Genomic DNA, 27,043 nt, shown 5'->3' with positions numbered 1-27,043 from the left:
AGGAAATAAAAAACGGGGAGAAGTGAGTCACCTTGAAATTTGATGTTACTTTGTTTTTATTACACCTCAAGATTTTTTTTTACGGATTAGTCAGCTTATAGTGGGGTTTGCAGCTGTATGGCACATACAGCGTTCACTTTTTCCCATACAAATCAATCAAGAACTTTAATAACTTAACTATAATCCAGTACATTTGCTTATTTATTAGCCCCTCAAACGAACAAATCCATGCCGTATCAATGTTGCATACTTGAAAAGATTTATTTATGCAAGGCTGCAGCTGTAACAGAGGATATAGTGGGGTGTCTGGGAAGAGTCAATATTTTCATATGTGAGCCTGTGAAATTAATGACCTAATATCTGCAATGAGAAAGCTCGTTTTAAGGCATAATCCTCTCCTTGTTTCTTGGGAAAGACAAGAGCAACTGAATCAATGAAGGTTTAGGCTCTGGGAAATTAATACCGCACACACACACACACACACACACACACGCGCATATGCACACGCAAAAAGGCATGGTTACATCCAAGACAACTCCCATACATACACTGCAAGAGAGAGCCTTGATTTTATTCAATTACACAAAGTGACAATGTGTGACAATCCGTGCTATTAAATTGGTATCATATTAGAGTGAATGAAACGTATTCATTTTACTGCAAATGTTTGCAACAAAGAGCGATGCACGACATTAGGCAGTTCTTAAAAGTAGCAAATCAGTTACTGTGTTAAATCCAGAGGCCATAGACGAGGGGGAACTGTACCTGCACTTTACATAGTGAAAACACATGTTGAGAGAGTGATTTTTAATTTGACTGTAACATGCTCCAGTGCACAACGTGTACACTTTGAGAAGTCACTCTCAGATTGTGTAGCAGAGCTTTTTCCTCCTGGGTTGTGCAACTAGTGTGCATGTAACCCTTACCAAGCTTATTGGTTACAGTAAAAATGGTCTTTTGCCTTAATCAAAGACCAGCAGTTTACACAGAAATTTAAAATTAGAACATTACTTATCTGGAACGAAGGAGCTCAACCAAGACAGAGGAGACGGGGAAAAGGAAAGCCAAAAAAGGTACATGATTATTTCATTATCCAAATGAACAAAAATCACATCCGTGCATCGAGACGAGGCTGTGCATCCGTCTCAAAATGAACTCACCAATTATGTGCAGAAGCTGAGGAAGGCAGGGGCCTCAATGTGGCGATAATTTGCAGCCATCAAAAAGTCTTTTGATTCTATTTGGAGGAAAAACCTCTGCGGGCAGTCTGGTCCGGTGCCAGCTGACCTTCTTTCTCTGACCTCTCACCTCCGCGGCGACTCGGGATTCGGGCTGATAGCTGATTTGTCGGCTTGCCTGATAGCCAAGAGAAGAAAAAAAAACAAGAGCTTGTGTTTGTGTGTACTCTCAGACATTTTGTTCTTACTGAACTTCCCTGTACTTTGTATGGATATTCCTGGCAATTGCTTTTGGCTGGATGACTTTTTAACAGTGTTGCAGTCCTGCAGCACTCTAACCCAGCACTCATGGGACGTGAGTGGCAACCCTGTGTCTCTACACCGAGCGCAAGCATCCGCGGCCAAGGAAAGTAGGAGGAACAGGATGGTAGGGGGCATGTAGAGGACAATCATTAGCCCTTACAGAAGGAGGGATGAGGAGAGGCTGCTGGGTGCGAGAGGATGAGCGCGGGAAGCCCAGCGGTCCCCGAGCATCTGGCAACGCGTCACGGGGAACCACGGCCCCTGTCATTAATAGTGATGAAATCATTTAAGCCATCAGGACTAAACGAGCCTGTTAAGAGACACTGAACGCTACACTTCTGTCCTGAGACGGAGAGAGGCATCGCCTGTGTGCGCTGCTGACATTGACACACGGAGAGGGAAAACAGATGTGTGTGTGTGTGTGTGTGTGTGTGTGTGTGTGTGTGTGTGTCGGTGTGGAAGCTAAAACGTAGAAAGCATGTTTTTGTGATAAACGCAACAAGATTAAATATGGGTGATTCCTCCTTTATTTTTATAGCATTCAAATTGTGCCACTTTGAAAATGGTATTTAATATCTGTACTCTTTTGAATTTAGTGTATGAAAGAACCTAAATTAAGTAAGATAGTGAAATTCTCATTTTATCAAATGCAGTTTCTACGACAACTGTCGTATAATAATAGTAATTGTGCATGATAATCCTTATAATGACTTAAACAGTTCAAACTCAACAATCCCTAAAGTTCAAACTCAGAACACATTGTTTGTGTTTATTTGGTCTACGCCACAACACTTAAGCCGTGGGGTGTTTTTGTATCTTGCTAAAAACTGTGTATGTTGGTTAAATGGTGACCCATTATGTTGACATGAGGACCAGAGGACTGAAAAGGCATTATGAGCTCAACCACCAAATGAGAAGAACATTAGATGTGGTCCTTTTTATATCAATTTCCTGAATTTCTGGAACAGCAGCTCAGCTGAAAAAGTTTGGACAACAAATAGATCAATTATCTGGTCCAGGCACAACCTTTACATTAGCTCCATGTTCTCCACTGCACGTGCAATACATGGGTAAACCCTTCTATTGGTTTTCCCGGTGAGAGGAGCACGCCGCTGTGCACGGTGGGTCTCTGTATGATAAAAGTCGTGGAACCAAGCAACAAACTGTTGCTGCGCCACAATTTACAAGAGATGTCCCATCATTAGAGCTGTAGTGAGAAGAGAACCAAACCGCTGGCTAAATCTGCCATGAAATACTAGACTGCAGCAATAAAACCTGAGCATCTGCACCAAACTGGAAACAGATGAACCCTGTCAAGGATACATTGTGACTCTCCCCCCCCCCCCCCCCCCCCCCCGCCTCCTTGTTTCCTACGAGTCTTCTCTGGATGAGTGGTGAGAATGGCTATTTTGTGCATAATTACGTGCGTCGATGCGCGTGCGTCGATGCACGTGTGGTGGTGAGATTGTGCGTGCACACCAGTGTGCTCCCGCGGGGCCTTTCGCGTGCACCGTGCTATGGCCTACACGGGTACTGAGGCCACGGAGGAAATCCACTGCCAACAACAGCACAGCCACTGGCAAGGAGCCACGCCACCCCAGAGGCTTATGGGATAGGGTTTACAACCAGAGACCAAGTGTAGGAGGGCGAAATCTGTACGGGTCACCTTTTGTTGTGCTGTACAACGCGTCCAGTTATTTCCTGAGAAAACTTGACGGAAACCTTCCGCAGAATTTCCTCCTCAATAATGATGCTGAACATGTGGAGATAAAAGGCAGCGTTCGGGCCTAAATATGCTTCTCCGCACTCGATGTACAAATCAGGGGATTGATACCAGGTATTACATTGATGTATAGTGGAGTACTGGGGATTTATAGCACACATTAGGAGTCAGACTAGAACATTTCAGTGCTTATTGTGAATTAAAGGCATGGGCTCTCTGCCTTTTTTGCTCCCAGAGAGGGGACGCGATATCCCGTTACTTCCTCAAACTCCTCACTCACGAGGGGACAGTGGGCTTTTTCCATCGCCGTCCCAGACAGTTCACATCCAGTGTGTTGGCTTCTCTTCATGTAACGATATTTAATAGTTGCAAGGCCATGCCAGGTGGCCGGTCACACTGTACAGATGTACGTTGGCGTTTTGTTTATTAGCTCATAAGTGCTCACTTGAAGTACCTGCAAGGTGGCCAGGTTGTCCCTCTTTCTTATTCTCCCAGTGGCTCACGACGTGTTGCGTTTGTGGGGATTTATATGAGTCAGTGTTAATAGCAGGCAAACCTCGTTTTTTTTTTAATGGCCTAATGTTGATTCTCCTTTGTCCTGTCATGCGTTTCTTCGCCTGCTCTCCAGTGAGCACCAGCTCTGCCGCTCCTCAGTGGCGGTGCCGTCTATTGACAGACGAGTACATTCTAGGCATATCTAGGGGATTAAGTTGCAAATTTAAGCAATGGGAAAATCAATGGGTTCCTCTTTTAATTCATGAGAAAGGCTGTCACTGCGCAAAACAGCGGGGAGATGTGGCTGTTTAGATCACGTTCATCCAGGGAGGGGAAAGCGAGGACAGCTTCCTTTAAATCTCTCCATCAAATGACAGAAAGGCCGATGGTTGCTTGCCAGAGATAAAAAATAAATGAATAAAAAACACTGCAGAAGAAAAACAGATCCTGGTTTCCACCTTATCAGCGGTCTATGCAGCCATTTGTTTGACTTTCATTGGCTAACTTCAGAAATGAAATCTCTCTGGAATTTTTACTGAATTTAGTTTTTATTTTTGAAAAAAAATGCACTGTGATTCGAGAGCAAGAGCAAGAGTGTACGTCTTCAAGTCCATGTACGAAAGGGAGACGGCAGCGGCAGAGGAGGCTGCTGCAAAGGTTCTAAGTACTACCTCACCTCTCCGCCAATCAAAACACATAAAACATAAAACTCAGACGTTACCCATCGCCGACCTTTTTGTTTTACACATTCATTTGTTTAAACTCTTGCCACCAGAAAGTAGCAGTACCACAAGCTTTTTGCACCAGGCGTTGGGCAAAGGGAAGCATTGTTTTGTATTTTTGTCAGAAGCACGTCACCGGCTGGCGAACGTTTTGTGAAGTCATCAGATCGCTGTGTTTTTTTTATGACTCCCCTCAAAACAAGTACCCTTCTTCCCAGGTTACACTTCTTTCCCCCGCTGACCTCAGGGAATTTGATTCTTTTTAATGAACGGCTCAATATCTAATTCATTAAAGTGGCTCTTGTCTTTGATGCATTTTCCTTACTCCAGCGGAACCGAGTGAGCGAGCCGGGGGATGGGGGGGGGGGGCGGCCCTGTTGATGGACGTCCGGTTGCACACGCGGTGCCTGCTCCTGTCCCTCGGAGACTCTGGGGCCTTCGGTCGATTGTGGCTCCTCTCCACAGCAACGAGGAGTGGGAGTTTTACTCGGTTTGAATGCTCAGCTGTAATTGGCCTCGCGCACACACACACACACACATTCTCTCACTCTCTTATCATTAGAGGCAGGCCAAGAGAGAGGCTTAACAATCGGTGCGCGGCGCACTGCCAGTGCTTTCTGCTTCTGTCTGAGCCTCTATCGGGCGGTGAAAAAGCATATGGAGGCACGTTAGGCTTTGGAGTCGTATTAAATATGTCGCCCATGGCTCCGCTTTGTGTGTTCTGTGACTGAGCAACACCTATTTGTTTTAATGCCAGTAAGGGTGCGGGGATCTCACAGTTTATAGGCCCCTGATATAGACACTTAATTCGGATGCTTTTCATTCACTGGCTTGACTGGATGAGCGGGGAGACAGGTGTCACCAGGAGAACTGAAAGCACCTGGGCACCTGCAGGAAGACGACGGCCTGTGTGTGTCGATTGATGCAAAGTTTAAGAGAGAGAAGGGAAGTGGCCGCGATCGGTTCGATCTACGCTGGTTATTTCCACCATCTGCAACATGCATTGCATAATATGAAAATCGGTGAAGCTGACACACGGCAGCTTGGAAGGCCTGAAGAGAAAAGAAGCGCCGTGAGGAGAGGTGTTGTAAAGTGTAACAGAGAGCCGTGGTGGAGACATGATGAAGGGGTCAGAATAAGAGGGGAAGGGGCTCCCCGGCGACGGCCTGCGAGGACGGCTGGGGGCGTGTCAGGTGCCTGAGCCGCGCCGCCCAGTGTTGTTGTTACACCGAGGGCAGCGCCACAAGTCCAAAAGTATTGATTTCCCGCCTTGTTGGAAGGCAGAGAACTGTCATGTGGAGAGCGCTGACCTTGGTACGCACTCTTAAGACGACTATTCCCCCTGGACCCCCACGGCACAGAGAGGAGAGGGGGGGGGGGGGGGGACTCGAGACACAGCAGCTCCATGCAACAAACAACAACAAGTTACCGCGCCTCCTGTTGGGAGGGGGGGGGGGGGGGTTGAGGAGGTAGAGGAAAAAAAGAGAAAGCTTTTTCAGAATGAAAGCAGGAAGCGAGAGAGAGAGAGAGAGAGAGAGAGAGAGAGAGAGGGGGGGGGGGGAGCTAACAGTGAAAGCCAGGGCCAGTTCCCCTGGGTTGTCAGTGGGCAGCCCAGTGTCTGGTTATCACGCTGTTTGAAAATGACAATGGCTTGACTTGTACTTTCCTCCTGAGACCCAACTCAGATGTATAAGTCAAAGGAAACAGATACAACAAAAAAAGGAAAGAAAAAGGCCTGGTCAGAAAAAACGCCGATATTAAAGCGAGACGGAGGTATGAAACAGTATGAGGAAAAGGGCTGACAAAAAGAGAGTGAGGGGGGGGGGGGGGATTGACTCCCTCTGCATCACTGGGGCAGTTGTAGCCTTTGACGTCTACAGAGAGACCGAGAGGAAGGAAGAGACAGGAGGCAAAAGCAGCTCAAGTGAAGTGTTTTTCATGTGGAAGCTCCATCAGGATCTGACAACAAAAAAGGGGCTCACTGTCACCTGCAGCAACACAGGTTGCTGCAGGTGACAGGTCCCCCCGGGTCCCCCCGGAGCACCACGCAGCGAGACAGACGGAGGAGGCGCAGCCTACAAAGAGCTCTCCTCGGGGGTTAGTCCCGGGTGACAGACACTGAAAGAGACACCAGTCGCACATCCCTCGCCTCAGATCAGGGTGTTTTGCTAACAAGCTCCCCGTCCTGCACGCTGAAGCTTATGAAGAGAGGCCCCCCCCCTGCCCTTTTTTTTTTTTTTTAATGATCAAGAGTTCTGTGTGGACTTCGGAGCTATTCGCCAAGTCTCTTTTTTTGCGCGAGGAATCTCAAAGAAGTGGAGTCCTAATTGAATTAGCGGGCTTATTAGTGTTTGACATCGTAAGCTTGGCTATAAGGAAGGAAGTGGGGACTTGGGAAGTGGATTTAAAGAGCAGTGTTGGTTTTGGTTCTAATTTTACACTCTCTTGACACACATTATTCCCCTCAGCTGCAGTTAGGCCCAGCTATGGTAATGCTAATAATATGTGTGCAAGGGGGTTTAAGTGGCTCTCTCACCTAAATTGACGAGCCCGGGAAACAAAGTCGTCTGTAAACCACCTGTGGGGGGGGGGGGGGGGGGGGGGGGGGGGGGCAGGATCCGTGTCAACGGAGCGGAGGCCTCAAATGTGATACTCATTCGCAGCAGAAACTGTGTCATTGGTCAAAAAGAGTTATTGTTTTAAAGATTAGAACAAGCAACCTTCCTCATCATCGCTGCTCTCAATCCTCTTATCTCCACATGTCTTCAAGGGGGAAATCACTCTAAAAACACCTCTGGCCGTATATTACTGTTGCGGAGCCTTGATGCCGATTTTCGCCCTTGTTAGTCTGCTTTAATTTGGTCAAATCTAACGTGCTAATTACACTTGCTCTCATGATCTCAGTGTTTTTAATCCAAGGGCTTTACCAGTATTATCTTTACTCACCGACAGACAGAAAGAACCTTTGATCGAGATTAACGGCAAATGCCCTCTTTTGGTCTGTGCGAAGACACACACACACACACACACGCTTGCTGCACAAACTTAATGAATCTTCTTCATCTGTTCTTTTCTGCTTTCTCCAAGCGTTACAACTTCAAAGTACCACTTCATGCTTTGGGAGACGTGCATTGAGTAATAACCCAAAATCACGTCAGAGCGTGTTAATCAACATTCAGTCAAAAGTAGTCATTGACGCATTAACCTGCTCAGTAAAGTGTTAAAAGTGACTGAGGGCAGTCGTTTTTACATTTTACCCATTTGTTGAATGTCAACTTCCTTTGAGAGCGCTAAAGGGACTTTTAACACATCACCGCAAGTGCTTGGACCGTTAAAATGAATAAATAAATAGAAACACAGACATTGGCATTTATTGGACCTCCCCAAAATATATAGTGGGACAACTGGCAACAAGTGAATGATTAAAAATGAGCCTCCACAATTAGCTCTGGCTCTCAGTGGATGCATAATGGATCTCGCAACACACAGCGATTTCGTGCCACTTGGGACGATGACAGATTGGGCTAAAAGGGGCTACTTTAACCACTTAGTCAGCCCGCTTTGGGGGTATCTCTGCGTTTTTTTGCCCGTGGTGAAAGGGGACGTGCCAGTGAGGCCTGTGGGCCCCTCAGCCGGGCCTCGGTGCCAGAGGGCACGAAGCCAAGCGAGCGCCCTGCCTGACACATGATGAACTTAGGGACAGGTGACCAAAACAAAGCCGGCCATTCCTTGCATTCCACGCGTTGATTTTGCGAGTAACGACGCGCCAACGTGCCGCTTTCACCTCTCACGAATCCAGCAGGGGGAAAGGAAACGGGTCAACACTCTCACTGGTGTCAACGGGTATGATGAAAAGAGGGAGCACAAAGGTTGGACATATTGACAATACAACGGCTACTGTTTGTCTCTTGGTGCTCGGCTCACAGAGCCCCATTGTGCTCATTTCAACATCACATTTGGAGTGTTCTCAACGGCTATCAAATATAGTGTTGAAAGCAAAAGCCAGTAAACTACACAGCAAAACCACACAGAAACCAATCCTGCCTGCAGAATGATTAAAAGAAAGAAAAAGGCCAGCTTGAATGGATGTTACAGATGCAGAATTTGTTTTCTATTTATGGGAGCATAACTTTTGATGGCATGAATAATATTTATTCCCTGATTCAAGTGTATTGTTGGTAGTAAAGTAGCTAATCAGAGGCTGCAGACTCTATCAAGACTCTTTAAAATGGGGAAGAAGGAAATAAAGAGACTTAGAAATTGGCGTTTGAGGAAAAAATTGCCACAGTACACTACACAACTGCATTGCTTTTTATCTCCATCCTATGCTTGTTTTTTTTGTATTTTTTTTGGCCCTGGTCTTGTATCTATCCCATGTATTCCCCACCGTCCAGGACATACTGGAAATGCCTGGTTAAGTGCTGTTCTGACATTAGCTGAGTGTAGTCACAGCATTTGGCCTGGGGACAAATACTAGAAAGGCCCTATAAATATGGATGCCCCCACCCCTCCTCTCCCCCCCCCCACCCCGCTTTCTGCGGAATCCCTGATGAGTTTGCATGTGTCTGTGTGTGTGTTTGTGTGTGTGTTGCACGCCGTTTGCTCTGTCGCACCATGTCCCCGCTGTTTGTTTACTCTGACAGAGATACACACGCCGGCCCGTCGGCGCTCGCCACCCACGCCCGCTAGCCGAGTGCCAAAGAGCTAAAAAAACACAAACCGCTCCAGCCCCTCCCGTGAATAATGCATCCTGTGAATTCCAGGCACCTAGCGCTGCGTCCACGGCTGTCTGATCTATTTCGTTGGGGAATGATGAACCAGTTTGCCTGATAGCTGGCCTGTTTGCACGGGTGTGTGTGTGTGTGTGTGTGTTTAGCGCAGTGTCGTTGTCGCAGAACATCGCACCCAGAGACCTTCGCCAGGCGGCCTCCTTTACGCCTGCCTCTGCCCGCCGCCAGCCCCCCTCCCGGCGCTGCGGCGGCCCGGGGCTGCACCGATGCCAGCACATGCGGAGCTGCAGGAAAGGGGTCCCCGCAGGGAGGAAGTGGGCCATTAGTACAGTCCTTGCCCCGGCGTTTTACTCCACTTCAGTACACATCACAGAGGGCCGCCCTCTCACTAACTAGCTAACACATGCTAATTAGTCTGGCGACAGAGACAGTTCCCCGTCTTGCTTTGGGAGCATATGTGCAGCTCCAGAGCAAAAGCTGCTTCATTAAGTTCTTACTTTATGCCTTTTTTGCACACCGAATAAACTGAGAACGTAGGACGGAAGTGTCGGTGCTTTCAGAAAAATACGACTGAGGAGGACGGGCGTCTCGCATAAATGACCCGCTGACCTGCCCAGATTGGTTGCGGCGTGCCGTCCGCCCCTTTCCTGCGACGTCTTCATTTCCTGGAAACATGGTGAACCGCAGCCTTAATGAAACATAATGATGATAGTCATAACGCAACAATAATCCAGTGGTCTGGAAAACTAATCAATGCAAGTCTTCTCTCCTTACCCTAATGACCTGTGAAAACAAAGCAATAAAAAGGCGGCCCTCTGTTTATTTTGGCCAAAGCAACAGGCCGATAAGAGCGTCTGGCTGATTAGCGCACCGCACACGGCTAATGTCACCACGCGGGGTAAAAGGCGTCACAAACTTGCCTCTGGGTGGGAATGTTTTACTCCGCAGCAGCCTGGTGATCTGCGGGTTGGGTGCGACGGTCTCGTTACGGTTGTTACGCGGCGCTTCCCTTTGTCCTCCGAGAGGCGGCTGACCGGCGTAGCCTTCACTTCTCTCTGGTCTTTGGGCCTCTCGCCCTTCTCCACAAACCACATGCGGTGGGTTGTGTGCAGCGTCCAGACACAACGTGCGCCTCAAAAAAACACCGTCGCTCAGATTTATCTGTGGCTTTTTGCAATAAGAAATACAAAAACCGGATATAAAGTTTGTGAATAACAGTTACAGGTATAGTTACTCGCCAGATCTTACTAACACCTAAAAACATGGGCGATCAGTGTCAGGTGGATTACGTGGAATGATGGGGGTGATGTGTCTTCACCCCCCCCCACTTGCTGTAGAGCCCGGCGTCCTGATTAAAAATTTCAGCTCCACTGCCTTTCTAATTAATTAGCGAGGCCACTCAGAGGAGCGCCGTGGACCAATTAGTCTGCAGCAAGCCGATGAGGCCCATCGCTACGGCATCACCGCGCAGCTGTCGCTCGCCGCTCCGAGGGCGACTGGGGACGGACCCCCAGGTGCTCGCACAGCGTGCGTCCGTGCGCGTCAGATGAATGCATCCACACGGCGTAATAACGATAAGTTATAAGGAGAGGAGCAAGTGCAGGTATGCAAAATATATGTACCGACACACACAACATGTAGAACGCACAGCAGACCATTTCTCAGGGCTGTATCAAAGGTGATGACTCAGAGAGGCTAGAGGAACCCGTCGAGGGAGTTTGGCGGCAGACAGTGATGAAAGAAAAGTCCTGGTTGTTGATAAGTCAATTAACAGGAAATGAATCTATGATCATTTGGGTAATCCCTCTACTGAAAATACCAAACATATCCAGTTTTTGAAAGCAAACTTTTTTTTGGGGGGGGGGGGATTTTTGATTCCAAATTTGGTTGGGTATCTGACATAATAAATGTCATTTTAGGAATGAAACAAATAATAGATCATTTGAAAAAAAGTGTATATAATACTGACAATTTAAAGATTCTGGAAGGAAATCTAGCTAAATATGTAAATATGCACTAAAAGGAAATGGCTGAGACCAACGGTTTGAGTTCCTTTTTACTGCCACGTTGAGCCCCTACACCGTAGTTGGTTACTTGCCATTGAGAGCCGCGCCGCATTGTGAGCCATGACAAAAGGCCCCCGAAGACACTGAAGCGACACCTCCAGCATGCCGATAGAACGAGAACAAAAGAGGGGGGGGGGGGGGGGGGGTATAAGGTGGACCCTGTATCCCTGTCTTAGGTCTCGATGATGTGAAATTCATCCTGCGTGCTGACCACAGGGCCGGCTGGGGAGGTGTCTCAGCCTCTTTGGAGGGTCAGGGGGGGGGGGGCGCAGTTTGCTGACTTTGTGAGAACGGGCTACTTACAAGACCGAGGAAGCTCATTTCCACTTCAAGGGGTCGTCTGAAACATGGCATCAGCAGGCCTCTCTGCTGGCTCTCGCTCGCTGCGCACTTGCACGTATGCGTGCACTAGTGTACGTGTGTAGCGATGCAACACATCATCTGATCGTACTCATAATGTCTCCCCCTCGACCTCCTCTCTTTAGGTCTAATGTTTATTCTTACTTCAGGAAAATGCGCTGATACAGTTCTTTCTTCAAGACTGAAAAACAGCCAAAAGCAACAAAAAAAAAACTGTGGAACTTCAAAGCCCCCAATGGTGGTGGTGGTTACACATTAATGAACACATCACACACACGCACACACACACACACACACAACCACGTAACATTCTGCAAATTAATCACTTTCTCAAACAAGTTTCATGATAAAATATGAGCGTGGATTGGTCCGCTTTAGCGTAAGAAAATGTGTGTGTGTGTGTGAATGTGTGTTTGCAGAAAGAAGACACACACACACACACACACACACACACACACACAGACGAGTCACTTTACAAGCACAAACAGTCGATACTGTAGTGGCTGATTAGTATGAGGAGAGGGGATGAATATTGGAGAAGGACTCTCTAGAGCCAGCCCTGAAACATGGAGAGGATGTCAAAGCATTTTGTTCCCATCTCGTTCATTAGATCTAACTGAGGCTAGTGGACGCTCACACACACACACAGACACACACACAAAGACAAAAACAGTTGAAAACAGTTATTAGATCAGCGTGTCTGACATTTTGTCGACATGAGTAATTAATTTAGCCTTTCACTTGGGAAAGTCCAAAGAGCCCAATTAACATGGCTAATATTGCTGCATCGTGTAAAAACAATAATTTTTTTAAATACAGAGGGAATATTCAAATGACTTGCCTTCATTATTCAAATGCATAAGCAAAGTCATCACTGGGGAAGGAGACAAGACGGGATTCACACTCGCAGGAGAAAGGGAATCATAATCAATCTTTTATTTCTGCGAAGCAATCAGATAAACAGCATATGTGATTTTCCTTTGTCTTGGTTATATTTGTGTCATCACTAATCCGAGGGTTTTCTAACAAATATTCTCATTATTCTTCACCAGGAATTCAGAGGCTTATTTTGTGTATATTGACTAAGTGCCATGTTGCAGTGATAATGGTTAATTCACTTATTTAAAAACTAATAGATTTGGATATCTTGACGGCGTGTTTGCATGAGCCTAGAAGCGGTTTGGTATGGGTAATGAAATCATGCACAAAGTCCAGGCTTTGGAGGAAAAGGATTTTTGACTTTTACACTTGGTCCAGTCCCCGTGCTCGGATGGGACGGCCAGGCCAAGACTCACTCAGTAGCCAAATCCCACGGCTTTGTGAGCACCGCGCTGCAGAAATGGAACCAGACAAATAATATTCTTGATTTTGAGAGTGAAAATGGAAAAGGTCAGAGGCAGGAGAATCTGTTTTTGTAGATCGCTATTGTGGTACTGTGTTTTCTATTTTCACGGCTCGTTGGGGTATTTGTTTTCTAGTGAACTTCGGGGGCCCCACTACTGCGAGGCCCGGGCCTTTGGCTCCATTCTCCCACTCGTATAGCTATAACAAAGTCAATATTACAAAGAGGTAACACATGTTGAGGTATGCTTCAGGCCTGCCCTTGTGCTGTGATCCTGGATCGGCACGCACACACACACACACACACACACACAAAGAATGCATGCCTTCAAAAGTAGTCTGGAAAAAAAAAATGCATGCCACTTTTTTTCGTCTCTTTGCAAATTTGTCCTTTGGTTGAAGCTGGTATTTTGGCTTTCACACATGTGAAATTGTTCATGTGTGTGTTTGTTTGCCTGTGGGCGTATGTGTGAACTTCTCTACCTACACAGTGTTATATGTGAGCAAAAAGTACTTGTTGGTGTCTGCGCGTTCACATACATTACATACAGTGTGTGTGTGTGTGTGTGTGTGTGTGTGTGTGTGTGTGTGTGAGGGCTGGTTTGTTTTGTTTTTCCCTTACTTCAGCACATCTGAGAGAGCTTTTCTGGAACTCCTGAGCCCTGTCCAAACAAAGATGGCCGTATGTGAGGGATGGAGGGGAGGTGGATCAGGGTGTGCGTGCGTGTGTGTCTATGTGTGTGTGTGTGACTTTGTGATTTTTCAAGTAAGCCGGGACCAGAAGGGCCTTGCGAAAAAACCAAGAGGAGGGAGGGAGAAAACCGAGCCCCTGAGAAAGGCAGCTGGAAACACGGAGACTTGCGGTCTTTCTCCCCTCATCCCCCACCTCTCTCTCCCTGGTCCAGCTGCACTCAGATGTGTCTGAGCCCCCCCCAAATCCCAACCCACCCACCCTTGCGCTCCCAAGCTCAATGCCACTGCCAAGGAGCGAGAGAAAGAGGGAGAGTGTCGCAGCTGGTAATACTTACAGGCCATTTTGCCGCGGTAAAGGCATGAGATTCATTAGGCCACGGCCCGCGTGTTATGTGCTGAGTACCGGCCGTGTTATTGTTAGGATGTGGTAAAATTATAAATATGTAGGCTTGAGGGGGATTTGGGGGTGCAGGAATCTAAGTGCAAGGCCTGGAGAGGAGCGAGAGAGGGAGTTGGTTGCGGAGATGTGAGGAGAGGGGGTGGGGGTTGGGGGGGTGGGGGGGGGGCATGCCACTCATTAAAGCCCCTGCCATAGTCTTGTTTCCCCATGATTGGTTGGCGATACATTTTTTTTTTTTTTTTAAGTCTGTCACAATTTGTCAAAGTTAATGACTCAATGGCACACTAGCTGGAAGACACGCTAACACATGTCGAATTAGTCAATAGCTTTATAATTGAAGAAATAAGGATCTCGGCTTTAGCCAAATGAAGCGGGCTTAGAGGCCCTGAGAGAGAGTTTGCAATTTGGTCAGGTCGATTGCAGAATGGCAATCACCGAGGCTCAGCACCGCTTTCCTCGCGCAAATCTAACTTTCTTTCTTTTTTTCTTTTGCCTTCCTCTGCCGCCTGCCTCCCACCTCCTGCTCTGTGTGGTCTTTGTGACCTGTGACTCTGGAGCAGCGTCTCGCCTCCACTTCGCCTCCTCTATCTGTGAACTTTGTAAGACTGATAAAGACACTCAGATGGACTCCTTTGGTCCGCCGTCTCCCTCCCTCTCCCGTTGTCCCCCCCCCCAACCCCCAACACGCACGCACACACACACACCCACACACAGAGTCGTCCAAAGACACTCCTCACTACTCTCCCTCGTGTGTGGCTTTGGGAGTGACACGCTTGTCATTGCAGTAATGTAGCCATTGGTTAAACACTCTCCCTTCCTTTCCCGCCCCCCTCTCCGTCCGATGTCTCCGTCTCGTGTCCCACATTTCTGTGTCACTTTCCGACGGACCCTCTAAATACTAATGAACGTTGCCGCTTTTTGAGTGTTGATGGGAGCGAACTGCCAAACTGAATCGGGAGTCGTCTCACTATGCTGGCTGAGGTAAACGATTGCGCACATTCGTGAGGAACAACAATCTGTGCATTGATTATTTTTTTTGTGTTGTTGCTCGGGGCCACTCTTTGTGATGTTATATGATGTTGGTGCATGTAACATAAATAATCTGAATAGAGCGACTATCCCTGGTTTAGCATAGTTTATGCATAGTTTGGTACTTCTGGGGCTGTTGTGTTTACAAGTAAAACGCCACGCTGACACACTGTTTGGACAAAACGCAGTTTGAAAGAAACAAATATTATTGCCCAGTCGTGCGTCTTGAAAACCAGCCAGTCTGTCTACAGTAGTGTTCGGTTTTTGAAAAAACAACAACAACCTATATACATAATTTGGAGATTGCTTACACACAATTAGTAAAGCCGTTTTTACATTAAAAATGGTCAAAGAAAATAAAGAGCTATTGGCAAGATTACTTCTAGGAACCCTTCCAAGAATTCTCTGGCTGCAAGCTAGTTGGAGTAGGGGAATTTACTGAGCATGTTTGTGCATATGTGTGTGTGTGTGTGTGTGTGTGTGTGCGCACATTTGCATGAGAGGGAATGCGGGAGAGTGTGTGGGCGTTTGTATGTGTGTAGTTCTGGAGGTGGAGTCCCACCCTGTAGACTAGTGTGAGGACTAAATGTCAATTTGGGGGAGGCTCAGCCGTGCTGGCCTCCTGTCGTCACGCAGCTTTCAAAATCTGCAGCGTTTGTGTGTGTGTGTGTGTGTGTGTACTGTCGCCCACCCCAACCACTGATCGCCATGGAGATGTCCCCTCGCGGAGTGGGGTCGGCAATATGTCTGGGTCCTGACTAACACTTTCTTTTTGTGTTAGGGTGCACATGGGGAGGGGGGTAAAGAGCAGACGATGATGGTCCCCTTCTCTCCCCTCCCTCTATTTCAGCCGACCCTGACCCTCTCCAACACTCCTTCCATTTCTCCTCTGTCCACTTCCCCTTTTACTCCCCCTCTCAAACATGTGTCTGGACGCACTGTGTGGTCACGTCACTCCCTCAAATCTCCTGTGCAGAAAGCAAGCATGCTGGTGATATATGCATCGGGGGGGGGGGGGGGGGGGTGTTGACCAGTGGGCCAGCGAGTGCAGGTGTCAAGTCTGACAGGGAGTTGTCCTTATCTGGCAGAGGTGGCTCCTTCTGATAGGCTGAAGGTCAGAGCAGATATGGGGTGTATTCACAGCTACCGCCTCTTTAATTTTTGTTCCTTTCCTGTTCCACACAATGGCCAGTGACAGGGGAGTTGTGCCTTTGAAGAATGCAAAGTCAAACCAACTTAAAAAGTAATATAAGCAGTGTCTTTTCTTCTTTGTGTAGACACAAATTTTAAAATTTGGTAATTCAAGAATTATGAGTGCGTCATGCATATCCTTTTGCACTGCTTTTTTTTTTTAACCTGCTATACCTTTGCTGCAAAACCTCTTCCCCACCTTGCCCGGCTCCCTGTCTCCCCCCCCTCTGCTCCCCTTGCCACCTCACTTCTCCTCCTTCCTTGCCAACTTTCCCTTCTTTTACTCTCTCTCTCTCTCTCCCGCTCCATCCCCTCCCGGCCCCCCCTAGCGGCCTTCTTTGAACCTGGCCTTGTGTCTGAGGACCCAGAGGTGTGCCACTGGGCAGATGGTTTGATCTCTGGCTGGGGAAATGCTTTGAGGAGAGCTGAGAGGGGCCAGGCTTCTGCACCGGGGAGGGGGCGGGGAGCGGGGGGGGGGGGGGGGGGTTCCTGCCGTCCACACAAAAGATGGGGAGAAAGTGCTGCTCCCCCGATGCTCGGCTATTTGAACTGACAGCGTAGTTCAGTGTCACCGTACGGGCTGCGCTGACTGAGAGCCCGGCACACGGCAGCGAGATCACAGGGCCGCGTTCCTGGTTCCTGTCCGGTGTTGGGATATTATTCCCCCCCCCCCCTACTTCTCGGTTTCACAATATCAAAGCCAGCTGCGTCCGTTATCCGTCCACTGCACAAACAAGCATGACCGTCCTGAAGTGCACGCACGGCTATTCATCATGCGGGTTAGTCCGGCGGAGATTTCCGTCGTTCATCTGTTTTGAAATGTTTCGGGGTGGTTCTGTGACTGCGTCTCCCCACACAGAAAAAGAAAAAAGGGCAGGAATGTTGGGAGGCAGAAATGTTGCTTGTTGGATTTGGATATTAGCAGCAACAAGGTGGAGGTTGAGAAGAAGAGAGCAGAGCGGGAGTCACATCTGACAAAGTTAAAGCTGGACGTCATCTGGAATGACAGATATCATCACCACTCCCAGCTCAGCTGTTTAGATTGGCCAGTTCTGAATTTCAGATTTATGTTCCAGATTAGGGATTCTTATCAATGACGAATGTATTTCAATTTCATCACTAGCAGGCAGCGATCCCACATGTTGCACGTGTTTTCGCATGGCGGTAGAAGAACGTTTTTGATGTGTCAGATGGCATCACAAAGAGGCGGGGAACTGCAAAAACAACAAGTCCGGCCAAAATGTTCATCTCTCAACAGTGATCTATTACATTCAAACCAGACTTGTTGTTTTCTATCACTTGTGCCCCATTGAGCAGGCTTAAGGTTTATGACCGCTGTGTTCATTGGGCCAGCAGGACCCAACATGGCTATGGCTACGGCTATCAGTAATAGCAGGTGAAGTGCAACACAATCTGAGAGGAACTGCCAAACATCTGAAACTTGTTCTTTCTTAGACACAACATGTCCACAGATTAATTCTATCATTCTCCAGCCTTTGTTAAATGTTTATTTTACCTGAGTGCATTTCCAAACGTATCTACATTTGGCATTTTTTCCCATTAGCCTAACTAATTCATGGCAAATGACTAACATGACTTTAAATAGGGCTAAATATAAACATTGTTATAACTGTTTATATGCATTTAATTCGATTTAAGGCACATTCTTTGATTGACAATTGATCTCAAAATCTGTCAAGTGGCAAAGGGCCTAAATTAAAGGTGCGTGCAAACAACAGACCTGGCAGCTTCCATTTGTTTGGCTTAAAGACAGGAGGAAGAAGGGAAGAAAAGAGAGGGGTCCCAGGTCTCCACATGCATACATGAAAACACATGCTTCTCTTCTCCTTCTGTAATCCACCAGGGACTCACGCCCCATTTGGTTCCCATTAGCATAGCTCTGGTCGCTCTGCGCCGCGTTAAAGCCCAGACGCACAGCTGCACAAAAGGACGGGGACCTCTGGCTCGGCGACTGCCAGCCGCTCGGGGCTGAAAAACCAGGACTGACACGGAGGACTTGGCCTCGCACCGCGGGGATCCCACAGGGAACACGCTCGTCTCTTCCATTGACTGCAGTACACTGCGACAGCTTCACACTCAAGCCGGAGCGCGAGTGATCAATCATTGTTTATTTTGTAGGAGAAAGAAAAAAAGCTGTATTTCAAATCCAACGTATGAAGTCAAACAAGCAGAAATTAGCCAGGGGTTTGAGGCATTTGCTCCCCTGTATTTTGTGGCGTGCTGTGTCTCGACTACAAAGGCTTTCTTTATTCCGCATGTTTTATTTGTCACCTGTTTCCAATACTGACATGGTGAAGTCTTGATCTGTCTGACGGAGCCAGGGCCTTGTTTTATGACACGCAAAGCTGCCGTGCCTCTTTTCCGACACACGTTGGCTGCACATTTCTGGCAGGAAATGGGACGGCATTTCAGCAGCTAACTCATGGATGAGATAATATCTTGTGGGTGGAAGAGAGGACAAGATGCTCCCAGTGTTTTACAATGACCCAAAGCAGAAACAAATTTAAATCCGAAGCCGCTGCCGCTGCTGCTGCTGCTGCAAAGACGCACACATATGCGCATGTACACAGGGTTTTCATTTAAATAACTCGCAAAAACAAGAGACGTGGTCTGTAGGCCGTGTGTTGAACACGGCAGAGGTTTCAATTAAAGCAAGAGGAACAATAGCCGACCGGCATCTAGCAGCTGCCGGGGGTTGACTTTTCCACTGTACGCCGCCGAGGGAGGATACGGAGGGAGGCGGAAAGGGACTAGCGGTGGTTCAGTGGGCTTTTCGCTGGTGTAACGTTACAAAGTCAACTTTTAGAATTTGACAGGGGAGTAAAACAGTTGTACAATTGGTTCTACGGTTTCCAAAGGCTCCGTCTTGGTTGACCTCTACACATGCTGCTGGGGACTGGGTTGCGTGTAGAAGCATTGATTCTGGGCCACGTTGGGGCCCCGTGATTCCCGGTCTGTTTAAATGTGTTATTGGGCCAAGAGTACAAGGGTCCAGGCTGAAGCCATCTTGTTCCGCTGCTCCTCTTTGCTGCATCTCTTCAGCCCATCTGCCCCACTAACAGTTTTTTAATTGTGGAGTCCTCCACAGTCTGATGTTGGCCATTGCCGACTGGCCGTGTTTATACAATTGGGCTGGGACAGGGGCCTGGGCCAAGCAAAACATCCATGAAACATCAAGCCTCCAGCTAAACAGAATCCAGCAGTGAGACGAACACACTTGAGTCAGATAAGGAGAGAAAATTATGCTTCCCGAACCCAGCCAGGTTAAGCTGTTGACCAAAGCGATAACCCCGGCAGCTGTGCCAGAGTGTCGACTGTTGTCTGGGTCTAATTGCTACAGCATTGTGGGATTTTCTTCACCGGCGAACAGCACGTTTTTTTTTTTCCTAGTGATTTACAAAGTCAAACCCGCTCGTTCACACGCATCCCCCCTTGTCCTCTTCCTTACCGTCTTCCTCTTTCGCACCGAGCCAAAGAGGAAACCCTGGCGAGACGCGAGCACAGTGACTAATGCTGTGTATCTGGCCGGGCCTCAGATAACAGGGCCTCCTCCTCCTCCTCCTCCTCCTCCTCCTCCCCTGCCTGCTGTGACAAATATGTGCGAGCGTATCGGTGGGATCCGAGCATGTCCCCTGACCCGGGCCCGGGCCCAGGCCAGACGCAGGTTAAACCACGGGCCAAATGCAGCACAGATCCAGGCTGGAAGCAGAAGCTGAGTTCGGAGTGCGGGTGAATTATGAGAAGTCTTTAACGGTTCCGTCCGACTTGTTTTCCCCCGACAAGCCACACTCGCAGGCAGGCTCACATCCTTGATGATATGCTGCTTTTGACGGCCATCTTTGACACATCCGTCTACTAAAAAAAGGTCTGCAATCATTCTGTAATCTTTCATCTTATTGCGTGTGATCAACTCTGATGCCGTCACGTCACGGACGTCTCCTGTGCTTCGCATCACTTGCAACCCCCTAACTGAAGGGCGCATGTAAAATCCCAGGAAAATAACAGGCCCCCGTACGTCCCCCCCCCCCCCCCCCCCGCCCCCACCCCTTCCCCTTTTTCCTCCCGTCAGCGCCTCCTCAGTTGAAGGGGCTTGCTTCTTTAATGCTCCTTAATGCCGCTGTCTGCTTAATGGGCCAGTTATGAGAGGTGCTGCTAGCCGGCGTAATAAGTCAGTGATTAGAGGGCGCCTTGTCACAGCAGCACCCCCGCAGACAGTGGCGCGCTCTAATTGCCGTATTAGACGCCCCTTAACTATCTTGTCAGCTGTCAGACGCGAGCTTATCAACAGCAGAGGTGCATTTGATATTTCCAATTGTTTGTTTCCATCTGCCGCTGCACAGAGAGGTAATTAGAACAGGGTTGTGCTGTGTGACATCATCTTGCTACATTTGGGTTCCCTATATTGGAGTTTGCAAAATCCTCATGCAGGAAGAGTTATATATATAACTTTGTGGTCCGGAACAGCAGGCAGAATTTACGCTGGGAATGAGGTGCACAAACGTGGCTCGTGTGGGACAGCATCGGGGCAGCGACGTTCTGTTTGAGCCCAGTCAGATGCGTGTTTTGGGAAACTGAATTTGAATGCGAAGGACAGTATAAAATAACCGCCGTCTGAGTCAATGCCTCGGAGGCCACGGGTTCAACCCCCTGCCTGGTCAATGGACGTGTGCCACGCAGGGCGTCCCTGAGTTGACTCGTTACCCGTCGGTCTGGATAAGAGCGTCGGCTCAGCACCTGACGTACGCGCACTCAAACCGACACGCGGCGCGTAATCCTCACACACGCCGAGGATTGCCGTGGCTGCACCTGGGGAGCTTAAGAATGATGTAATGTCAAATAATCTCGGCCTCCTGTCTCAATCGATGTCAAACAGTCAGGTGACATGGTTAGAAGTGGGTTAATTTTGTGTTTAATCTCGGATTAGCCCATGTTCACTTTGACACCTCCAGTTACTAATCTGGTTTACGACACTTTGGGGGGAGAGGGGGGGGCTTCTGATAGACTTTATGGTCCCATAGTAGATTATGAGTGAGCTGAGTTTTATATCCTGAGTTACAGGATATTGCTCTAATCCACAGACGAGGTAATGACATTTCCTGCTGCTTAACACCAGAACGTGCCCCCGGGTCAATACAGGTGCACATAAGGAAAGAGCGAAAATATTCTTTCACCTCTAATCGCGCGTTGACCCTCGGCTGTGTGACGTAAAGGCTGATCCCTGCCGCGGATAACTTTCTATCTGGAAGTGCTGATCGACTCTTTCGGGCGTTGTGAAATATAGGTTGCAGGATCAGAGATGGACTTCAACCTACGACCCTTTGTGCGCACGTCTGTGTCACATTATTGTCCCAACGTTGCCTTATAAGGACGACAACGTGTCATAGTGTATTTAGTGCAGATTGTAAATTCATAAAGTTGAATGCAGCGATAAGTAGCGTTGGTGTGAGTACTGGATAATAAGGATGTCTTGTCATAATAAAATGGCAACCACTCTCAGCAGTCACCTTGTGCAACACATGTACAACAATTTGTAATTATTTATACTGATTTCTATCTTTTTTTTCCATCCGAAATGACTAAAAACCCAAAGCCATTTGCCAACAACATACTATGTGCCACATGTAAAATACATTATTCTTCCTGCATGGAATTGCTGTTTAGTATGACAAGCTGTTTACTACTTGACTCTAACATCAGTAGCCGAAACACTTGCAGTACATGTTTATATTTTATTTTAAAAAGAGACACGTGTCGAGTGAACAGGGTCATGTATTTCCTCTCCGTAAGCGTGGTTTGCTACACACACCCTCTTGCACCTGCAGATTCCCGATCATATAGCAAGGGTAAGACTACCTATATCCATCAATTCATCTTAATAATGTGAAAACAAATGCCAGTGCTTATTGGGATTCATGCTTGTAATTCCTTTCGGCTTTTTATCTCTTTTGACTTCTTTGATTCGGTCCTTTTGTTTCTCCATGTCAGTGAGAAATTTACGGCCTGCAGCTGCTCCACTTCTGACGATGGAGCTGTATTAATTTGAGTGGATCTCTGTGTGTATCGTACATTTTCTCTCCCTGCTGTACAATCCCTTTATTGTTTGACAAATGGGAAACACCAACTTGCTGCAAAATGCACCCGGATTTCTGTTGGAGGTGTGTAAAAGGCCTTGATGAAGGCTTAGGCAGACGCTCCATTGTGCTCTACTGAGTCGCCCTCGTCAGGTCTGGACACTTAACCTCCCACTACTAAAAGCTTCCCGGGGTCAGACTAAGTGCTGCGCCAACGTTGAGTAATGAAGCCTCAGTCAAAACAAGTTACACGTCTGCGTTTTCAGGAGGGAAAGTCCTTTGTCGGGTTCTCATGAACTCTGAATTACAGGATTCAGCGCAATTGGAATGAAATAGTATGGCTATGGACAAATGGCTGCAACTGCTGGTATTCTCCCTGTATTTGAATTGTTAGAGTTTTATGTCAGTTTGGTGGAGAAATAATTTGTAGTTTTCGTGTCTGTTAGCTGACTACTGTCCGTTCTCTGTCCTTGCCTTTGAGTTGGGAATGATGAGGAATCGTCTTTTTGTCTCTGCAGGCCATTCGCTGCACACTGGTGAACTGCACATGTGAGTGTTTCCAGCCGGGGAAGATTCACCTACGGACATGTGACCAGTGCAAACACGGCTGGGTAGCTCACGGTGAGTAAATTCTTTGTCAGGGTGGCAGGGTTTTCCGAATATGGTTGCAATAAAAAAACACCCGTTTTACTGGTCCTTATAAAAGCAAAACCTCTCGCTGTTGAGAAATGAAAACTACATATCCTTAGAAAATTACAACTGATGCATTTTACGGGTCTCCTTTCTCTCATACGCTTTGAGTCATTTTGTATTTACTGCAGACAGTAGGTTCTCTCTGTCTGACATTGTTAATGTCCTGGAATCCAAATGTTTTTACTCATTTTCCAGAGAAAAAAAAAAAATCTTTCTTTTCACTGTCTTGCTTTTGCAAAAATAACAAAAAGAAGAAAAGAACACCAAACAACAGATAGAGAAGCAGGACCACACCTCATGCGTTTTTTTTTTTTACACGGGTGTAAAAAAAAGGGAGAGGAGGCCCAAAAGTACAAAGAGAAGGGGAAAAAAGAAAACACCTGTTTGGCTTGCGTCTGCACAAGAGCGAGTCTGTGGGCCCTTCAGCGGATCGCACAAGACCCCATTGACTACTTTTTAATCTCTCCCTCTGAACTGTCAGGGCGCCCATCTCTCCTCTCCCCCACTTTTCATTTCATGTCGGCATTGGCAGGGACTCTGACAAGTAGTTCTTCATTTTTTATTATGTTCGTGTCTGGCTGCGCCCTGTTGTCAGGCAAAGCACTCGTCAGCAGGAAAAAGCCGTCCCGGGATCAGAGAGAGAGACCCAACCAGGTGTCACCCAGACCGACAGGGAGGAGGCATGAGGGGAGGGGAGAGGGCGGGATTGAAACAGAGAGGGGAAAAAAAAAAAAAAGAGTAGACCAGGTGTAGCGCAGACAGCCCGAGAGGAGAAAGAGGTGAGGGGGGCAATAACCAAACCTCACGACTAAAGCTTCACAAAGGTCTTTTCTTAACCTTTGACTTGTGGCCCCAACCACCACTTCTGAAACCAGGCCTTAATCCTTGATTTCCTAGCACATTAAGCATTTGAGCGCACGCCTGATTAAAGGCAAACATATGAGATAAGCTAAGTGACGCAGCGAGAAATGAGAGTCAAGCCACAAAAAGATAAGATTCAAATTCGGAATAGATTGGTGGTTGCGGTGGAAGACGGGAATAAAAAGGGAGACGTGGGCTGTAAAAGAGGAAGAAATTAAATAAAATAAAAAGAGTGGCAGATAATTACATTAATGTCATTGCTCTTATCTGATTGATGTGTTCTTATCAGCTACTGCTGACTGAGCAGTAGCCTCCGAAGGAAGAGTCGCTGATAGTCATTGACCGGGCATTTTCCTTTGTTTCTCATCCTGTCACCCGGCGATCCTCGCAGCTCTGGACAAGCTCAGCACCCAGCACCTGTACCACCCGACCCAGGTGGAGATCGTTCAGTCCAACGTGGTGTTTGACATCAGCAGCCTGATGCTGTACGGCACCCAGGCCGTCCCCGTGCGGCTCAAGATCCTTCTGGACCGCCTCTTCTCCGTGCTGAAGCAGGAGGAGGTGCTGCACATCCTGCACGGCCTGGGCTGGACCCTCCGGGACTACGTCAGGGGCTACATACTGCAGGTCAGTGAGCGCGACCATGCACGCCACGGCGGCGGACACGCGGAAAGCTTCATGTGGGTTCAGTTTAAAGGTCAAGACCGAAAATTAGCGGTACTCACTCACGTACTCATGCACACACGCATCGCAGCCAATGATTTTAGGTGCAATTTGCGTTGTTTCTTTTTTTGGGAAGCGCAAGAACAATCACTAACGTTGCTTTCTCACCAAGTGCATTTATATATTTGTCCAGCACTGCAGTTATTCTGAGGGGTATCGATCGCAGGCACAGTAGGGACAATCTCAGCCACTTCAGTCCCATTGCCGGCCCATTTTCCCTGCTGTTATTCCTCCTTCAGTCTGCCCAATAAACACGTTGCCCCTTGAAATAAATAAATAAGGGAAGAAGAATGTCATGCCAGCAAACTATGAAAGCACTGTGGTGCGTTTTCCTCTCTCCATCCACCCTTCCCTCCACCCCCCCCCATGTAATTGCAGTCAGGCACATTTCTCAATCAAAGGTACGAAGGTTTTGGTGTTGAAACCCAAACCAAAGTGTTCCTGAATGAATTAGTTAAGAGCAAGTGAACATGTGCATGTGGTTAGTGTGCGTTTGTATACGTGTGTGTGTGTGTGTGTGCACATGTGCTTATCTGTATGCGTATATGGTTTAGTGTTCCAAGAGTCTAAGTGGAACCGCATGGTGAGGAGAAGGTGGTTTGTACGTGGAAACAGCTTCTGTGAGTAAAGCGCTCGCAGACCAGGTCCCCTTTTTCTTAAAGTCTTTAAGAACACACACACAAATTAAACAATAACAACCCAGCAGTTACATGGAGCTACATTTATATCGAAAGTATAATTTAAGATTACAATTTACTATTCATGTAAAAGTAATAATCATTAAATCTAAATCTAAAACTTAAATAGATAATATTTAATATAATATCACCAGTTAGTAATTTATATCCTTCAGTAATAATAACTAATTTGCTACATTTTATCATTCAAATTTAATTTGAACTTGTTTTGCTTCAATACATAACTATCAATAAAAACGGTTTATTGAATAATGGTTGCGTCAAATGTGTTTTAAACTAAAATCACTAAATATTGAATTTAAAATCATGTGTAACACAGACAAGCAACAAATCTGCACAGACGATATTCATAGTATATCAAAATGATTGCCGATTGATCACTTTTTGAACTGAAAACAAATCTTAATTATATTATTTTCCCCGTTGCTAAACTACACCAAACACAACTGCAGAGGGACGCAGCCATCAGCGCCCTGTGCGTCTCTTAGCTGCAGCTTCTGTGTTTATACCAGATAAGTCAGCTGGTGGCAGCGCCGCGGCTCGGCTGCTCAGCCTCACGTCGCGCTACCCCCCAAATCCTCTCCATCTCCCCGGGAGGGCTTCAAAGGGCCCGCGTGCCGGCGAGAAGCAGCCAGTCACTTAAGGAAAGTAAGTAGTCATTGTGCGGCCCTATTAGCCTGTAAGTCGCTATGAAATTCAATCATCTACCTCAAGCCTCTGGGCAAGGCTTTGTGTCAGGGCGGTTTCCCCCGCCACCACCAATCCGCGCTTTAAGAGATAAAATTAGCAGGTTTACCAAGACCGATAATAACTTGTCTTTTTAATTTAGATGTCAGGGGACATGATTTGATATACAACATTAAACGCATCCCGTGTATCGGAATTAAATCCAAAAATAATTCTCTTTTTCTCACGAAATGTGTCCCAGCGTCTTTAGAGAAAGAGAAAGAACCCTGTGTGTGTGTGTGTGTGTGTTTCCGGATGTCAGTGTGTACGTGCTTCAGTGACGCGCCAGAGAACCCAGGACAAGGAGCTGACAGAGTTTACCTGCAGCTCCTCTGATGCCTGACCACCTGAATGTATGCAGTGCAGTAAGAAGGAAAAAAACCACACACACACACACTTATATCCGACCAACCAAACAGAGAAAACACAAAGACGCGGCTTGGCATCAGCATTCTGCCTTCGGACCAACACATGACCGGAAACATCGGGCCAAATCCCGCGTTACGCCCCCTTCCGTCTAAGGATGCCACGTTATGCCCGTTCGTCTTGCGTACGCTCGCCGACCACTCATTCATATCGAAAGCACCGTGACAATAATAATAATCATTATTAAGTCTAGATTAGCGGCAGAATACACTCCGTGGTATTAAGTGTTATCACCAGTACTTCACAGCAGTGTTTAGGCTTAGACTTACAGAGCGGCGTCTTTACCCTCGTCAGTCCTCACTGCCATTCACATGGAAGGGGTGTGACTAAATATGCATACACTGTGCAATATATCTTGGTAATAGGCTCCTTTAACTGGAGAAATTCATCAATATTATTAAACCTGCAATGGCTGATCAAGCAGGAGGAATTTTGAGGAATTATACATGACATCAATAACCATTAAAATGAATGATTGTCTTTCCTCCCCCCTTGCTTTGTTCTTCTACAAACCGTTTGAAGCCTGACCTTCAGTCCGCAAACTGCTCCGAGGACGGATCCGAACAATGAAATAATGTTTCTGGCTGAATCCA

At 47.3% G+C, this 27,043-nt stretch overlaps 1 protein-coding gene and 1 long non-coding RNA gene across 4 annotated transcripts in view; one reads left to right on the top strand and one right to left on the bottom strand.

Annotated features, from left to right (window-relative positions):
• bnc2 (basonuclin zinc finger protein 2) overlaps positions 1 to 27,043 on the top strand; it is a 138,948-nt gene that overhangs the window by 75,827 nt on the left and 36,078 nt on the right. For all 3 annotated transcript variants that reach the window (XM_037471050.2, XM_037471049.2, XM_037471051.2), the window contains exons 3-4: positions 22,842 to 22,944; positions 24,269 to 24,504. In XM_037471050.2, the coding sequence (XP_037326947.2) occupies positions 22,842 to 22,944; positions 24,269 to 24,504 (339 nt within the window). The remainder of the gene's footprint in view (positions 1 to 22,841; positions 22,945 to 24,268; positions 24,505 to 27,043) is intronic.
• LOC134132717 (uncharacterized) overlaps positions 1,114 to 27,043 on the bottom strand; it is a 127,155-nt gene continuing 101,225 nt past the window's right edge. The window contains exon 4 of the long non-coding RNA XR_009956893.1: positions 1,114 to 1,356. This is a non-coding gene — a long non-coding RNA (uncharacterized LOC134132717). The remainder of the gene's footprint in view (positions 1,357 to 27,043) is intronic.

This window comes from Pungitius pungitius, chromosome 9 (genome assembly GCF_949316345.1).
Source record: "Pungitius pungitius chromosome 9, fPunPun2.1, whole genome shotgun sequence".
In the NCBI taxonomy this organism is placed as follows: domain Eukaryota; kingdom Metazoa; phylum Chordata; class Actinopteri; order Perciformes; family Gasterosteidae; genus Pungitius; species Pungitius pungitius.
Note: the sequence above shows the minus strand (reverse complement) of the source record. Positions and strands in the feature narration are given on the sequence as shown.